Here is an 18,790-nt window from a genome sequence, read left to right on the forward strand (position 1 = left end):
GAGGGCGTGGCTTTGGCCACATTCGCCATGGAACCGGACGTGCAATGTAAATAGCCTGAACATGGTCAGATTGGATTCGAACTTGATACGTTGCATGAAAGTCCAGCCCTCATCACAGCTATACAACAATTACGACTATCGGCCATGGTGCCACCTGCTGGATAAAGGAAATGGAGTGCAAATAACCTGAACGTGCTCTGTCCTACTTCAAATTTCCTTGGTTTGAGGGTCAACTTGTTTTGCGGTTCCAGGTGAATCTGATTTGGTAGAAAAATCACAAAAATGTCTCTTTTGGTCATAAAGGCTGCAGAAGCCTGCTTTAACTATTTCACTCCCATACCTTTAACTCTTTCACTTTTTACAGTCTCATCCACACTCCAACCTTTGTATAATGTAGTCAATGTTTTATATCATTATATCATCTTCAACATGATAATGATGAAGCTATTACCTGTATATACATGATATTTCTATTGCACTGCACCCTGCAATACAAATACTTGTACTTTCTAAACATTGATAAAACAAAACAAAATTAAATTAAAAAAATCATGCATCTCTTTTGTTCAACTGCAAGATATCAGACATCATCATTTATTGTTGGCTATAAAACAGATTGAATCTGGACTCTTTATGACACTTTACCTCGAGTTGTAAAGCTTGATAAGTGAATGACAACCACGATCATTGTGCATTCTGTAGTTGGCATCGATGATTGCTGCTGCTGCAGCATTCCCAGTGGACATGTTACTAGTTTTGTTGTTCTAAAAAAGGTCAGAGAAGGTCTTTGCAGAGGTCCGTTCGTATTTGAAATATGTGACGCTACCATACTGACAAGGCAAGTGTTGGACAGAGCTTTTTTTCACCAGTGAGAACTGCAACTCGTATGGCGGCAACGTCACGTTTTTCATCCTACTTTTGCCTCGTCTGGGTGCCTCATCTTCCAGGTAGGTGCAAGAAGAAAACATGCTTTACTGCTATACGTGTAATACTTCCATCATATGTCAGACTAATCTTTAGTGAAGACCTTAATTTTTTTTGACGTTCAAGTTTGGAAAGATTAAAAGTGATTTGCTCATCTGGACTCCAAGTCACACAGAACATCAAATCAAGCCAGACATCTGGGAGAAATTATAGAGTCGCACCTGAAATCCAACAACCACATTAGAACAATAATAAAATCTGAAAAACATGGCAAGAATTCAAGGATTTCTGACAGGTCTATAAAGCTTTGAATGGTCTTGGACCAGACTACTTCTCAGATTTACTTGTGGAATATGAAACGTCGAGACCCCTGAGGTCCTCGGGAAGAGGTTTACTAAGTCAGAAGAAACAAGGTGAAGCAGCTTTTAGTTCCTACACTTCTCACCTGTGGAACCAACATCCTGCTGACACATTAACCACTTGTAAAACAGGACTTAAAACACTAATGTTGAGCGAGTTCTTCAATAAAACAATAGATCCTACTTATTTTATTACCGTTATCTTAATAAAGCATTTGTTTGATTAAAATTAAACTTAGCAGTAAATGGCTTTCACAGGGCCACTTCCACACATCAATTGGCAGAGTTGGACATTTGTTTGGAACATAGTGTTGACTTGTGGTAAAGGTCTTTATCAGTCCTTGTAACAGGCAGTTACACACACTTAGTACAGTGGCAAACTCACATTTGCAAAACATTAAAAAAAATAAGTTCTCTCTTGCTGCTCATTCTCGATCTTCAAGAAATCAACACAGGAGTGACTTGGGTATACAATGGGTTTACAACTCATGTTCTATAAAACTGGTGGGATTATCTAGATAAAAGATAACAGTCATTGTTGAATTATATTTCAAAGTTGAGTAAGGGTAAAGTGAGGACATGAATTGGTTACGTATAATTATCAGGTCATGTGAGGATGGACCAAAGCTCAGACTCCCAAGTTTCTATAAAAACTGAGTTAATTATTGAAAAAATAATAAATACAAAAATTTTTTAAAAAAAATCCAGAGAGCACAAAGATAACACTGGGGAGCAGAAACGACAAGGCGACGAGGCCCAGACAACAGAGGGAGAGGGGTTTAAACAGAATAGAATAGAATAGAACTTCATTTATATCCCACCTTTCGCGGACGTGTGTCATAAGGTGCTTAACAGCACTAAAAACAGAAGAAAGTAAAACTGAGATAAGATCATTTAGGGGATGGAAACAAGAAAAACAAGCAGTTGTACAAAATAAGTCAAATTGAGCAGCGACGGGTCAAAGGCCTGCCTGAATAAAAATCTTTTTAACTGCTTCATAAAGGCACCAGAGTCAACGGGACTTTTTTTTTTTTTTTATCTGTTTAAATATACAGGGAAAGGGAGGACACAGGTGGAACTCATAACGACAGATAGGCACACAGAGGGAGAAGACAATTGAATAATTGAAAATATGAGGTGAGAGACACAGGAGCAGAGGCAGAGGCCACGTTTACACGTACCCGGGTATTTGAAAAAACTGATATTTCGCTGTGCATTTATGAATAAACGTAGCTACGACTCACCACAAACAATGATTCCTGAAAACTGCAGCCACAGGGGAGATCAGGATAAAGTCCATGTCTCTGTTTACATCTAAAGCGGGGTAGGCAGATATTTACCTCACGATTTGTGATGTGATTTTTTTTTTCAAGGATTCTGATTGGCTGTCATGGCTTCATGCTTCTTGCTACACTGCCCTTTACAGGTTTGGCATGCTCAAAGCAGCTCTGAACCAGCTCTATATATGTGGTCCATGTAAATTAAGATTTTTTTTTTTTTTTTTTTAAAGGTAGAGGGGAAAATGTCTGTTTTTGTAAAAACTCAGGTACGTATAAACGTGGCCAGTCAGGGACCTGACAATAATGATTGGTCATCTGCATAACAACAGAATAACCTACACACTCCATTGCACTAACATTGTTCTTCCTTTCTTTGAGAATTAAAGCACATGTACTGCATTGATCTGAAACATTTTTAAGCTAATTATTTTTCTTGCTGTGTCCACAGGTTGGAGCCTTTTTACACCGAGGCAGCGAAGATGATGTGCAAACTGGGAAAAAGCAAAATTGCAATTTTTGTCCTGTTGTGCATGGCATCAGTTGCTGTATTTCTTATCGGTTCATGGTTTATCTCCTTCTCCAGCCACAAAGTCTGGGACTCTCATGTTTGTGCCTGCAACATATGTTTAACAGACAGAGATCCCTGGTTCAGGGCACGGATCAGTTCATCTCCACAACTCTTTTTGTCTAAAGATCATAACACTGCAGTGGATGATTTCAAATGGTGGAAGGTAAATACTGATTCACTATTCAACTGGCTGAAACTCAAGGGGAATAAACTTTGAAGACAACATTTTTGGACCAACAAGTGTTGACCCCTTTAAAAGAATTGTATTGTTGTATATCTATCAATCCCTCAGTCTGCCCCAGGTAGTTTACCACCATCAAGTATGGCGTGAATGAATAATGCAACGTAAAGCGTCTTTGAGTGTCGTGAAAATCACATAATTATGAATTCATTTTTATGTTTACTTGGTGGAACAATGAATAAAGTAATAAGAATGGTCAGAATTTTGTTTCGAGGACTCTTTTAACCTTTACATATTTATCGAACAGAGAGGTGACAGCTGTAGTTCAACCACAATGTAACAAACTGTAAATCGTCTGGAGTGAGGGAATGTTTAATATAATCTGTTATTCACTGTTTTCACATTTTTTGAGATTTTGTATGCCAATAACAATCATGACTGCAATGTCACTGAGTTGTAACTTGATAAAAAAAAAACAATCTTTCTTTCTTTTCAGCGATTACAGAGGGAAAGCGGCAACTTTAAACTCTACAACGAGACTCTCGACAAACTGTTTAAGATAATTCCGTCTACTCCAGCTGTGGCTACACCGAGCCTGCACCGCTGCGGATCTTGTGCCGTGGTGGGGAATTCTGGGAATTTGAGGAGATCACATTACGGACCTCTGATAGATTTTCATGACATTGTTATACGGTAAACCTGTTTCTGAGTCAATGTCCATCATTGCTTGGATTATCAAATCAAACATCCTAACAATCCTATGTCCCAAAGTGTGGCTTATTGTCCAAAGATGTACTTTTAACAATGAACAATCTGTGTCCCTTTGTGCTTTTCAGAATGAATCAGGGTCGTACCAAAGGCTTTGAGGCAGATGTTGGAAGAAAAACCACTCATCATGTCATGTATCCAGAGAGTGCCACTAAACTGGACAACACTTCCAGACTTGTGTTTGTCCCATTCAAGATGAGGGATTTGTTGTGGCTCCAAAATGAGTTTAATCCAAAGTAGGTTACACACAGTCCCTTTTGTTCCTTTTTTGGTCAACTTGGCATATTCACATTGCAAAGAGTGTCATGGAAAACATTTTTTAAGATGCAGCTTCTTCAGTACACTTTTGTCTCTGTCTGACAGAGAGCCGTGACCAGTGTCACAGCCCTTCCCACTGGTGATCACATTCACCTATTCACACATGAACTCACACACGTGTTGAGTCGGCTACCATGCAAGGTGCTCAGTCCTTCCCTTGGGAGCAGTTTGGGGTTCATTGTCTTGATCTAGAACACTTCGATATGTGAACAGGTAGTGATGGGGAATCAAACCTCCAAGCTTCCAAAGGAGAGACGACCACATTACCAACTGAGCCACAGGAACTCATTTGGATTTGGAATGTTGGTACCACCGTGAGACTGTTTCAGGGTGTCTGTGGCTCAGTTGGTAGAGTGGGGTTATCTCTCAACTGGAAAGCTGCAGGTTCAATTCCTCATCTATCCACATAAGGAAGTGTCCTTGAGCAAGACACGAGACTCAAAATCTTTGGCTCAATGAATGGGTACATGTGATTAACAATGTAAGGCTGCGTGGGAATTGCACCAATGATGGAAAAGCACTTATATGCGAACTCCACGTATTATTATTATTTTGTTTTTGTATTTTTCATGCTTTTCTTCTGAAATCAAACTCATGACATAATTGTTTGGTTTTTTTTCAAATGTGAGGCAGTTCATTTTCTAAAAGGGTGCAAAGATTGCAGTAAATGTAGTGAGGCTGTACAATTATAAGGGAAACGTTTGGTTTTTTTCATGTTTGCAAAATGTTGGAAAGCACAAATCTCCAATTCACCTGCTTTTTGACTGTGTCAAAAAGCAGGTGTGTCACCTGTCAAACAAAGTTAGATGTATTCACAACAAGCAGCGGCTTCTGGAATTGTTTTTCCTCCATAAATGGATCAACTAAAGTGAAAACAAATTCTCCTGGCAACCTGTTGCCTCTGAAGGACAGGAGCTATAGGTCACAAGTTTAAAAGTAACTGAAAGAACTATCAAGGTATATAATGACAAAAAGCAACTAAGGCACAAATAAACAAGACAAACAAACAAACACTGGTTCAGTTTCGAGAGTTGAAAGGTACAAGTGGTGCAACTATGAGATGCAGACTACATTGGCCTGTAATTAGCCTGGCAGAGAGCGAGAGAGAGAGAGAGAGAGAGAGAGAGAGACCATTTACAAAGCAACGGCATGAACAGATGGTGAGGTGATGGAAAGTGTATAATTTGCATCCGTTTACTAATAAAACCTCCTCTCCTATCTTTCATGTGGAAAACAGTGCTAAGACCACTAGCAGGATAGCAAACAAGGACTTGGTGAGTAATTCTAAGGTGGTTTTATAAAGACTGAATAATCCTTCATTGCGTTTAATGGACGCGATTTTTCCCGGTTAAAAACAGGTGATGGTCCTCAATCCAGCTTTCATTAGGTATGTTCATGAAGCTTGGTTGGAAAACACCGGCCGCTATCCCTCCACTGGCTTCCTCACAGTAGCTCTCAGCATGCAGATGTGTGATGAGGTAGGTTCTGGTAGGCACCCGGTGATGTGTTTGGTTCGTTCATCGGAGCCCCGTAATACAACAGATTTCACGTCTGTTTCTATAGGTTCATGTTTTTGGATTTGGAGCTGACAGAGACAAAAACTGGAGCCATTACTTTGAAGAACTCAACGATGAACATCTCGGAACTGGAATTCACGACGGAAATCACGAATATAAAGTCATTCAGAAACTACACCAGAAGCTGAAAGTTGTTTTCTATGTACCACAGTAGTTATTTTTAGGGACGGAGTCTAGAAGGGAAGGTCTCACCTGGAACAAAAGACCGTATTGTTTTTGTAATACTGTATTTATTAGGGACCAAGCCCGAAAGGCAATGTATTGGGCACTGATCTCAGAATTCTTTCATCTAGTTTGTTAACAACTTTGTCCGTTTGATTGTTAAAAACATTGTCCTTTGTTAAATGTTTTCCTGTGTGGACGAGGTATATTTGTGTGTCCACAGATCACTGGGGAAAGGACAGCTGATCCCCTCATGTTTCAGACCATAAAAGCTGCATTAGTCTCCTGTTTTATGGCAGACAAAGTCGCTGATGGCTAAATGGTGAGATGTAATGAGGTGAAATGCAGGGCAGAAAATTTCCTGCAGCAGCAGCAGTAAATAAACAGAAGCGGTGAAGCGCCAGAATATTGAAAAAGGTTGTTCAGCACCATTGTTTATTTATAATGTAATTAATGTTCAGACAAACAGACGGCAATGAATTCAAGTGTGATTTACTGTGAGAATGGCTCAACAAATATCCTGACCGAGAAATGACAATGTACTACTGGACCGATTCATATACAGAAAAAACCTCAAACATTTCCAGTGTGGCAACAATTGATCTCAATCAGAAAAGTACATGATTCTTATTGTTATTCTTCTCAAACCAACAATTTCATTAAAAAGTGCAAAACAAGCATTTATGTACTCAAACATTTTTTTTTTCTGTTTTCTCAAGTATTTTGATACTAAATATGAATAATTAGCAGCAAATTACACTTTACAGAAATTATTTACAAGGTAATAGTGGTAATTCCACAGTGGCTTCATTATGGAGCAGATTCATCCAATGAAGCTTGATTTTATGTAATTTCTTTGAAATAACACACATTTTAGAGACCATGTTGTGTCCTTATCTTCCATCTTGTGTCATTGGCTTGTGGATCTTGCTTTTGGTGAGCACTGGTTTCTCCAGCAGGATCCTCCATAGCTGGACGGACAGAGAGAGCAGGGCTTCCCCGTCTTATATGGAGCCTCTCCCACCCAGTTTCCTCTGAAACACACACACAAGCACAGCGTTAGTCAGTTCTGTCAATCTGGGTTTTGCACATAATCTGAACGTTAGCGCGATTTATGAACTAATGACAATAGCGAAAGAGAAACAGGGCTTTACCACTACATAGACTTTCAGAAAAACACATATTGAAGTGTTCAGGCAGTATCACTGTTATATTAGGAACTTTGTAGTTCATTCATCGCAAATCATCATCACATCACCACAAGATACAAGAAGAAACAGTTTTCAATTGAAACTAAATGTGTAAACAAACAAACAAATGAATGACTGAATAAATAAATATGTTTGCACACCAAAGTCATGTTTATATTCAGTTTATATATCAGAATAACCTGTAAGCTCGGCCATCCGGTTCTACATTTTTAGCGTTGGGGGGGGGGAAGCAAAGACCCACATTTCTTGTAAATTCCTAGTTGAATATATGGCATGCAGGTCCTATTCACGCTTAAATCTCACACATTTTAAAAAGAAAATGTTCATTCACCGGGCCAACGAACACAACTCTTGCATGAGTTTGTCGCATGGTGCATCCGTATTGTAACGCCTGGCATGAGGCATCGAAAGTGCCATTTTATTAAAGGAAACAAACGATTACTATCGGCTGTAATCACACTGGAACCAAAAAAAGGTCGCCTCACCTACTGACTGCTGTGGATTGCAGTACATTATATTGAAAACATATTTTGATACCTCTGCATGGCTAAATCCTCCCCTGTGATCACTCCATTGTTCTAATTCTTACTTTACGGAGTAGTTGCAGACCAGAAGCGTTACTTCCTTCCATTTATTCCCAAATACGTGCATGTTGGAGCACTTCCTGATGGCACAGCCCACTCTGTTGGTACTCGCCCAGACCATCTGAAAGAAACCACACAATGCATTTGTACATTAACGGGCATCGATCGACACGACACATACACTCACTTTTCACAATCAGACAAGAGAGCTGATGCATACGCGGTCATACACATTGAGTCTGAGTCACCACAAGCACACTTATCCCTCCAAACAACGGCATGATAACACAAATACACATACAGAACAACATTAACATGATGAATATTTAAAATGTTTCTATAAGAAGGTGGAAATTAACAGCAGTACAGTGACTGGTGGGTTTTGACGAGTGTCATGATAGTTCCCCTAAGTTAACAGTGGCACATTGACGGGTACAGTTTGATAAAGAAAATAAAATCTGAACACCGAGCAAAGCTGGTTGTCGTAATTAAGCATCCTGAATATTATCATAGTCATCACAAGATAGAAAGCACTGAAATTCACCTGTACCTGAGTGTAGTGGGAGCACACAGATCCACTGCATCTGTTGGGGTAAGAGAAACGATGCTTCTCGTCAGACCAGGACCTGATCAGATCCGTGATGGACTTGTAGCTGCAGCATGAAGCACCCATGAAATGACTGTTTAGTAGAAGTACATGTGTTGAGAATGCAAGAAAAAAAGCTGACTCCTGGTGTCGAAGCTCTGCATTACCTTCCGGAGGTGAGTGAAAGGTTTTGGCCCATGTATTTTAAGGCTTGAGTTGGACCGTGATCCCAAATGCATCGTGAAGCCCAGGAGTCGGCTGACTTGGCAAGAGCTTCATCCCACAGCTGAGCGGATAACGTGACGAAAAACAAACGATTATTCATATATTTCACGGCCTCGTGCATTTTATGAAAACACTCCTTAAATCCTTAAATTTCAGTCACTGAGAAACAAAAGAACAACCTGGAAACAAGTAAATAACAAACTAGAAATTGAAACCTGATATTTATTCACTTACCAGCAGATTTCACACTTACTACCATCATTTCTGTCATAAATATCTCGCGTAAAGGCTTTGCCTCATGTAAATTATGATATATAGACAGTCATTTTATTTTTTTTCTTTGTTTGTATGTATCATTTTTTAAGTAAATCATTAACTGAGAAACAAGGGCTAATGTCATGTAATTGTGAATGTTCTGTTATGACTTGTCGGGATTTTTGTACTTTTTAAAACAGCTACAGAATAAATAAATGACATCACTTTCACTTTTCAGAAGTAGGTCAAAATTATGTGGTTCAGTGGTTTTATATGTATATATATACATACATTAATGGAGTGTTTGTGTGTTGAAACTGCATTTCAAAGAGCTGGAACTGTTTGTATGCTTAAGCTTGTTTGCGTTTGGGTTTGTTCCAGTTTGGGTCATGTTCATGTATATTATTCCTTGATCAAAGTAAGTTCTAGCAGCTTTTGACTTTATTCATATATACAACCTTGTAACATTTGTATCACCCGGCTTTAATTTTAATTTTCGAACCGTTACTTGCATCTGGTCTCATTCAGTGTCTCACCATGTGCTCCATATTCGCAGCAGGGGGGGAGACCTGCGATCGGACCCGGTTGTGGTAATCCAGCAGTGCGTTTATTTCTCTGGATGAAACAGCTCGCTTACGTCTGCTGCGAAACAAACTGACGGCTCCTGTCAGCACCCTGAAGCCTGGCTGTGTCACGTCAACAGGATCTGTGGAGTTTGACAGCACAAGAGCAGCAGCAGATCTCATGTGAGGCAGCGTCCACAGGGCGGCGGCCCACAGGACAGCAGCAGCTACCATCTGAGGAGGAGGAGGAGGAGGAGGAGGAGGAGGAGGAGGAGGAGGAGGAGGAGGAGGAGTTTTACAGTATGTTAATACACAAACACCATCATATTTTCATACACATATAGTCTGATATAGTCTAAGTTTATTCAACTTATTGCAACTTCAAATTTAAATAAAAAAAAAATAATAAACTCATAATGTGAGTTGACAAGAGAGCTGGAAGGAGTACAACAAATTCCTATTCAAGTACAACTACGGTTAACGTGTCTAAATTGTACTAACCTATTAAGTACTGTGGTTAAAAAGGATAACACTCGTCCAGGATTTTAACCTGATTTAATTCCATTTTGATTCGTAGGCATTTGATTTAATTAATTTAATTAATGGATTCACACATATATATACATGTAGGCATGTAGACGCTTTTCAAAAATAATCTGTTTATAAGTTCAAAGTAATTCAATGACTATAAAGGGTCAAGGTTGAAAATATTCAATATGGTTGTTCCCTGTAATGAATGGAGAATTATTTCAATTGGGATTTTGTTTTAAAGCATGGCAATGCCTGGAGACAAAAAAGCAAATAAACATAATTAAGCTCCTCCATAAAAAGCTTTCACAGTTAAATTCAGCTTATACAACAAATTATAATACGTGCGTTTTCTTAGCTCGTTTGCTGCCATGTTAGACACATGAAAGTTAAAGTGTGAGCTTCCTACCTTCATCACTGGATCGGTTCACAGGACAGAGCCAGACGAGCCGAAGAGGAGATCCTCACGTCAGCTGGAGCCTCAGCAAACAGCTCCATTTGTCACGTGTGGTGGAGAGTTTTAACTGGGCCAACATGATTTCTGACTCACAAAACCCTCCTGTACGCCTCTTTTTTCCTCTTCTTCTCCGCAGACTGCATACGAGAAAGGAAGTCACAAACACAGACATCACTTTGAAGAACATAACTTCACAGGACACTGTTACTTTGACCGGGGTCAGTAGCAAACCCACTTTCTCTGCAGAGCCGGTCTGATCCCCCCCCCCCTGGCTCTGAATGAAATGTGTGATAAGACGGACCATTCAGAATTCAGTGAGGCTCGCCACACCACAGGCAGAAAAGACAAGCAAGGTGGCAGAACTCGTCCCAAAATTGCAACACGAGAGAAGCACAAGACATTGTTTTGTGACTTGTCCATCACCAGGCAAGCCAGAATGGGAAGGACTGAAAACGTGTGATGTTCAACAGTGTTTGGTCCACTCATCTCTGCAACATGAGCATCATCATTCAACCGGCCGCTTTTAACATACCGGAGAACAAGACTGGTTCTGAGGTCCTGGAACTGCACTTTTCCTTGCTCATGGAGAAACTGAAAGAACCTAAGTCACAAAATGTTTTCATTTCAACCCTGAGAGAAGGAATAAAAATCTTTTTGTCACCTCTTTAGCTCTGAATACATGATTGACTTCAACATGCATCTCCAGTGGAATTAAGTTTATTATTGACAACTTCAACATCTTGTGGAACTGTAAGAACCGCTTTAATCCAGATGAGGTTCATCTAAATATCAGTGGATCCAGATTACTCAGTGCCACCATACATTACGCAGCCAGGATAGAGGAGCATCTCAGATGACAAAGAACACGAGCTGCTTTGTTTATCATAGGAGTGATTTCTACTATGGCGAGTGCTGTGATTAAAAACCTGTAAGAACAAACATAGTGTTGCTCTGACACTGCATCTGCAACACTAATCTGTCTGCAGCTGTGCGTCAGCTTCGGTTTGAGGAGTAAATTACAACACCTAAATTAAGAAATATTTGCCAAACTTGAGTTTTAGATTTCATCGTTTTCGTTGTTTGTCTGACTCCAAATAAAGACGCACTTATTGAGATTTGTACTCATATTCATGCATCAACTTTCAACAGCACCCATTGAGCATCTGTCCTGCTGAGAGTGAGGCCTCATAGGACCCATCATCTAAATTTAGCTGTTGTCACTTACGTGTCACATCTGCCACGAAGGTAATATTTCCATCATTGCGCATGAAAGAGAAAGGAAATTCTGACGGACGCATAAAACTGATCCATCAAACTGGGCACAGAGTGAGTGCTGCACATCTGACTGAGGACTGGCTACTATCAGAAGTCTGAAGTGAAGCAGCGACGTTCAGGATCAGAGACAAAAAGTGAATTTGTCGTCAAGGGAGGTTGGCGGTGTGCTCTTAATAGATTGAAAAACCCTAAATATCTGAAAAGAGAGGTTTTCATTATATGCCAGCTTGAGTTGAACCATAATGTTCCCACCATCATCCCTGCTCACACTGCCTCTGTCACACCAGGAAGCTATTACTGGTTGAATGTGACTGTTTTGCGCATTTTAAAACAGGGGTTTCAAAAATAAGTGTGCACAAACCGTAGGAGGTTCCAATCAAGCCCAGCAGAAAACAGTAACTAGGCAGTGTGAATGCAGTGTGACGGGTGGAATGCCTGAGGTGTCAGAATCGGGTCATATCTGGGAGAGCATGGTTATCAAGCTGGAACAGGACATTTTTATTCCCTTGTTCACCCCTTGTTCAGCTCCCGCAGGATGACATCACCTTTCTGGTTTCAGGCACTCCTGTTATCGAGGCTTTCTGTGACCTTGCTTTCTCTGAAAGCAGAGGAGGGGGCTCTCCGAGGGCCTCCTGTATTTACCTGGGAGGAAGTATTTGAAGTCCTCGAGCTGAAAGGTTTTTGAAGCGTCGACCTGTTGCCCTTTCAGCTCCCTTTGGAAACCAACGCTTGGTTGCATTTTCATATAATGCTCACAGTCTGTGTGAAGTCCTTCATTGCTAAATATATCCTATTTTGTCCAGTTATTTAAAGACGCTCTATGCAGACAATGATGTTGACCAACTGTACTGTAATCTAAAACCATGCAGTTTGCCTTCTGACACAATCTGCAGTCGGGCTTCAGTTGTTACAGAACAACCAGCCAAACTTCAAGCATGCCAGGAAGGAAACTGTCTTTCTTGGAGAGGCTTATTTACCAAGCCAGAGTGCACCGAGGACAAACTATGTCCTGCATACAGATGATAGATTTATGTTTCGCCCGACTCTGCTGAAGCCAAACTCAAGTTTATCATCTTCAGCACTGGTTTAAGCCGTAGGATTTCATCACCTTGAACATCATACAGTGATGACTAAAGCGTTTCCAAAATAGATTTAGCCCACTTGTTTATTGAGACAGATATCATTGCTACATTTAGCCTCTTGTATTGAGGTCAGCAAGGAATGAACCTGACACCTCAACCCTTTGAATTACATCCACATACCACACGATGACAGCTCCCTCTGAGCAAACATGACCCAGACTCCCAACAGAAGTGTGTGTCTGCCTGTCTGTGCTGTGGACTCTTACAGACTATATACTGTAATTGTCAAAAAAAAAAAAAAGAACGATCCAAACAGGCTTATCACAATATTTGCATCCATATTTTAAAATGTGGAATTTGATGGACGAGCTTTGACAAAAAGTATGCATAAAACAACTTTTAGCGGGGTATTTATCTGTTCTGATGTCTTTCTTTTTTGTCATAAGGTGTTTATGAAATGTTCACACTCTTCTAAAAAAGACGTGCTGGCTGTTGCACAAATACAGTAAAAACAAACCGTGCATGGAGAAGGAGTCTTAAATCACAAAATAACTAAAAAATGAAGCCTAATAAGGTAATAATTCAGTTAAAAAATAGGTTTAAATTACGACTTATCTGTTGCTTTATTCATCTTTTAGTGATAACTTCATTTTGTCGTCATCAGGCACAAGGCAGTAGGCAGTATCTCCATCTGTTCAGTAGATGGCAGTGCTATCAAGATTTTACAGGAGGCGCTTCAAGACGGGAGACGAAGAAGAAAGAAACCAACTCCATTGGCTGAGTCGTGGTGACGTATTTGTCCCGCCCCCCCTGACTTCTACTCAGCGGCTTCAACATGGCGGCGGTGGATGTCATTGTGGACAACTTGGTGTCTCTGTGGAGAATTCCGACCATCCGAAATAACTTCCCCTGGATTTTTCTCCTCATTTCCGTGGTGGGATCCATTGGGAAGGAGCTGCAGCTCGTCCCGGAGACTTACTTCAGCAGCAGCAGAAACGCCCTCAATGTGTGAGTACAGATCCAATCAGCTAGCCGGTGTCAGCTAACTAACAGCAAACTATTTAAAGTTTCCTGAAAGGTGACCCACCCAGGACAGTAATTAGTACAGATTGACGAGACTGTACCGTAACAATGAATTCACAGGGCTCTGTGCGTGTAGGAATTCCAATTTTGGTTGAAATGTTTGTTTAGTTTTGTTTGTAGTTTTAGCCAGATCATGGCACATTCTTTGACAAGACAACTTCAAATTATTAATACATGTTAAAGATACTGCTAAACTGTGGTCTAAAGCAGTGTTTTTCAACCACTGTGCCGCGGCACACCGGTGTCCCGCGAGATATAGTCAGGTGTGCCGTGGGAAATTATCCAATTTCTCATTTTTTTCTAAAAAAAACATTTACTCTCACAGCCGCTGTCAGCTGTGAGAGCAGTGTACAGAGTAATCATGTATAAATACTGTGGCGAGCGCTGAGGAAGAATTGCTCTGAGTAGAAATTCTATTCTGCCAGCTGAACACTAGAGGCTTTTATTTTGACATGCAACACACGCAACCGGAACTTCATAACAGGATGACACTGCACACAACACATATCTCACTCATGGTTGCCACCAACATCCACCAAACCAAACTAGACGAAATAATTAACTACAACTCGTAATATAAACAACCCACCAATGCCTGTCTTTGTAAATGCAATGACAATAGAGCCCAATGTGGCTTATATCTTGTAAAAAAAACAACAAATGCAGGATTTCACAAAGTATCTATCTTTGACAATGTAATAAATCGTATCTGGGCTTCAGATAACCAAATTCCTATTGAAACTCAGGAAGAGGCAAAGTTCAGAGTAATCAGACTGAGAACAATTGAAAAGATCAAGAAAATAATTTACTGATGACTTGCAGCAAGGGAACAAATCTCATGACGTCGTCGTCCGAGCACTGTGCTGGAGTTGTTCCAAGATCCTTCTGTGCAGCCTGGCTTTAAGACAGACTGAATTCACATTTAGTTCAGGCATAGACACAGCCATAAATGGAACATCTCGCTCAGCAAAGATAAGACAATCGTAAAAATACTGTATTGATAGTAAATATTAATGATGCTCAGCATATATTCAAAGTTTCGGATGTAAATTCCCAATGATTTTAGAGATATATGGCCATCATTGTGAAGTAACCCAAATAAGTACAAGTAAGAACTTCACCCCTGCTGCATTTTCTGTCAAATACGGCATTTTCTGATGGATTCTAGCCGCCGTGTTTATGATCGTGTGCTCGTTAGTTGCCTCTGTGACCTCTTGGGAAGTACAGCTGGATCTTGTCCCAACATTTTCAAGGTGATTTTAAGATTTTATTTATTGCTTTTAAGGTGATGATGGCACTTGCCACCGAGTATATCGATGTCTAATTCCCACAAGGCCATATGTAACCTGAGTTAGAGAGGCCATTTACTTTTAGAGGTTAAAGCCTCAGATCAAGAACAAAGGGCATCTGGCACATGGACGTCATGGCTCGGCTTGAAGGAGATCACAAATCCTTGTTCTCTTCATCTTCTCACCTGAAGTGACGAGCAGTGTCCAGGTGACGCTGTCGGATGTGGCGCATTTTGGAGCTGACAGAATTTTGAATGAATATTTAATCTAAATGTCACTTCTTTACCTTGAATTACAAATTAAGATCATCTTTCTGGTTTCCAAATAAAATGTCTCATGTCAATTGTGTTTTCGATCCTTCCAGGAGTTGACTGCCTTACGACTGAAGTAAATGGAATTTCTTTTTTTTTTTAAACTGTGTATTTGTATCCGTCTTCTGATTCCTGCAGGTATTTTGTCAAAGTGTCATGGGGATGGACGCTGCTGCTGCTCACTCCCTTCCTCCTCCTGTCGAACTCCACCTTCAGCAGGAGCGCCTCCTTCCTGGGCCGTCGGCTGCTCTCGCTGGTGGTCGCGACCGCCGTGTGGTACGTCTGCACCGAGACGTTCTTCTACATCGAGGATGCGACCGGCTCGTGCTTCGAAGGCGGCGCCTTGACCGTGGTCAAGGAGGAGTTCGCAACCAAGGCGTCCTGCAGGCGGGCGGGCCACCACTGGTACGGCTACGACATCTCGGGACACTCCTTCATCCTGGCCTACTCCTCGCTCCTCATCGTGGAGGAAATGGCCCCGATGGCCTCCTCGAAGACGGCCAGTCTGTCCGCGCTGCCCAGGACGGTGCTCAGCCTGCTGTACGTGGCCTTGAACCTGATCGTCGCCATTTGGGTTCTGATGTTCACGTGCACCTCCGTCTATTTCCACGACCCGTCTCACAAGTTGCTCGGGACCATTTGCGGCCTGCTGGGTTGGTACCTTACGTACCAGGTTTGGTATCGCAGCCCGTTGTCACCGGGACTGCCCCCTCAGCGCCACCCCAAAGAGCAGAAACAACACGCCTGAAATTATCCCGCACCGACGCCAGTGCCACAGCCATCCTCGACGCCGCACACTACATTTGACGTTTCTCGGGTCCAAGCCGGCCAAGGTATTTTAAGCTCTTCAAAGTTATTCCCCTCCTCGCAGAAAGGTCGCTTTCTTCGAGGAGACCTGCAGCTGTTCTGCTCCCATTTGGCAGCTGCTGACCCCAGAATGACTCTTGGTAATCTGAGATAAAAGCAAGAGACTGAGGCTGGGCCGTCCAGCCTCAGTCTCTCTGGCCTCACAAGCTGCACTGACGCTTTTTGTCTGCCTTCCAAAATCTTCACTCGTGTTAAAGTAATTGCAGTTATTAGATACAAGTGGGAACACTTGAGAATGTTTACAGTGTGTGTTTTTTTTTTTTTTTGCAGACCAATGTTTATGTATTTAGAAAAAAACCTACCTTAAGAACAAAGTTCAATCCTGCTGAGGATTCATATTAGCTGACAATTTAATCTACCGGTAACTGTGTCAACAACGTGTTTAGAACATTTGCTTGGGGGATGCAAAACTTCAAGAATAGAGGATATAAGGAGAGTTTTAATATATTTACTTTGGTAGTAAGCGAGGTATGGGGTAACGTATTGATTTAGAGAGGCACTTGACATTGATTTTCGTGATCACTCACTTTCTCATTTGACTGTTTGTCTTTAAAATGTCATAAATCCAAGCAGCTTTTTTTTTCAGAAGCTGAATTTCTCCACCAAACAACAAAAAGAGAAATCCAGTTTTTCCAAAATGCCACATTTGGTGTTTTGTTATCTGAGTTGTTTGAAGTAAACTAGTTTTCCTCCAAAATCTCTAACTTGCCAAAAGCTCCATGAAAAGAGTAATGCTGGTTGTGAATCTGTTTAAAGAGGCACCATGTGAGCCTTGAGTCCTGCCTCTGTTGTACATCGGGTGGCAGTATTGAGTCACTTTAGCACCAGTCTGTCCTGTATAAAATGGAGATGTACGTAGGATTTGTTAAATGAGGCCTTTTCTATTCACAGTTTTCTGGTTTTTCATGTTCTGGAGTTCCGTTACAAACGTTTTTCAGTCTCAGCTGGAGTCTGATTGACTGCAGGAAGTGTTTCTTTCAACATCGCAGAGCCTGCAAACATGCAGCATCAAGTTCTCATAATTTAACACAAGTGTTGTTATTTTGAATGCTGCTTCTGTGCATGTAGGATATGACCATATACGGAAGTTTGTTTGAAGTTTGTTTTTTTTAAACATGTTTTACTTCCTTATTTGACACTTTGGTCACAGTTGCATACAAATAGATGAGATTATGTCATTATTCATGTGACGGTAAATCCCGGAAAGCTTGGCAGTATTTGATATCTGATGTTATACAGTGACATCTCGTGGCTGGAAATGCTATATACCAGTATGTACCCGTATATCGTCTCTTGATAGAAGTTGGATAACCAGAAAACAAACGGTAATTCTTGTAAACTACAGTTTAAGTTTTCACAATGTGAGAGGATGAGCCCCCTTTACAGTGCCTTAGCCATGTTATGGAAACCCGCCAATAACTTTCACACTACACACGTTTTGTCCCGCACCAAGTCATTTTGTCTTTTCATCATTATATGTAGAGCTGCCCGATGTACAACAACTTTATCTTTATCAGTATCGGCATGGCAACAGGCATATCGCAAAAGATCGACTGAACTCCAATGAATTATATCTCCATGCTCTGTGCATTCAGAATTGGAGAATTTTAAAAAACAAAATACAAATTGTTAACAATCACAGAGACTGTGGGATTAACTAATTCCAAACTTTTATCGATTTGACGGTCATTATTTTATACTGCTCCGCTTCTGAAACGGTGCTGGTGAAATGTTTACTCTAACTTTAATTCGTCTCCGTTAAATTTCATCGCATCATTTCTTCAGTCAGGCCAGGAAATAGCATCCGGCGCCCCCTAGAGGCTGCTCACCCCACTCTTTGAAACCCACTCTTTCGAAGTACACTGGATTTGTAAACTGGATTTGTGCCTCAAACTAGTAAAGAATCAACTATTTTGGGGTGTCTTGACAGTTGTTTTTTCTTTTTTTTTCTTTTTCATTCACGTGCAACAATGAGAAAAGAGGAAAATACCAATTTTGTCACCTGTATTGGTAAATGTGGGTTGATGTAAATCACAACAATGTTTTAAGTTTTATGGCATTTCTGTGACATGTCATGTAGAAAAATGATTAAATAATAAAAAAATAAAAAAAACAGTTTCTGTCTGTTTCGTTTTCATTATTTATTTTGTCATTGATGGCAACTGAATAAATTAAGGCTTATGAACAAACATCATAAAAAGCACCATAAATAAATGCATATATAGATATATAGATATATAGAAATATAAAAAATAAAAAGTAAAGAATAAAAAAATACTATAGTGAAATATTAATGGCCACAAATCACGACAAGGATTTCTCCACTTTGAACTCTTT

General features: G+C 40.5%; 3 protein-coding genes across 3 annotated transcripts; 2 read left to right on the top strand and 1 right to left on the bottom strand.

The window, feature by feature from the left end:
* Positions 1 to 3,284: 3,284 nt before the first annotated feature.
* On the top strand, positions 3,285 to 6,129 carry LOC308130491 (CMP-N-acetylneuraminate-beta-galactosamide-alpha-2,3-sialyltransferase 2-like; the record flags this gene model as incomplete). Its single annotated transcript, XM_080496894.1, has 6 exons — positions 3,285 to 3,294; positions 3,891 to 4,005; positions 4,149 to 4,316; positions 5,636 to 5,672; positions 5,757 to 5,876; positions 5,962 to 6,129. 6 exons carry the CDS (start codon positions 3,285 to 3,287, stop codon positions 6,127 to 6,129), a joined length of 618 nt encoding a protein of 205 aa, XP_080353020.1.
* A 918-nt stretch (positions 6,130 to 7,047) lies between these two features.
* Positions 7,048 to 9,795, bottom strand: r3hdml (R3H domain containing-like; the record flags this gene model as incomplete). The annotated part of the gene is made up of 5 exons (XM_080496895.1): positions 7,048 to 7,171; positions 7,938 to 8,053; positions 8,483 to 8,585; positions 8,686 to 8,804; positions 9,535 to 9,795. 5 exons carry the CDS (start codon positions 9,793 to 9,795, stop codon positions 7,048 to 7,050), a joined length of 723 nt encoding a protein of 240 aa, XP_080353021.1.
* Positions 9,796 to 13,738: 3,943 nt separating this feature from the next.
* On the top strand, positions 13,739 to 18,485 carry fitm2 (fat storage inducing transmembrane protein 2; the record flags this gene model as incomplete). The annotated part of the gene is made up of 2 exons (XM_080496468.1): positions 13,739 to 13,911; positions 15,725 to 18,485. The coding sequence occupies 2 exons, from the start codon at positions 13,739 to 13,741 to the stop codon at positions 16,332 to 16,334; spliced, it is 783 nt and encodes a 260-aa protein (XP_080352594.1). The 3' UTR covers positions 16,335 to 18,485.
* Positions 18,486 to 18,790: the final 305 nt, after the last annotated feature.

The sequence above is a fragment of the Blennius ocellaris genome, assembly GCF_963422515.1.
Source record: "Blennius ocellaris genome assembly, chromosome: 5".
NCBI lineage: Eukaryota > Metazoa > Chordata > Actinopteri > Blenniiformes > Blenniidae > Blennius > Blennius ocellaris.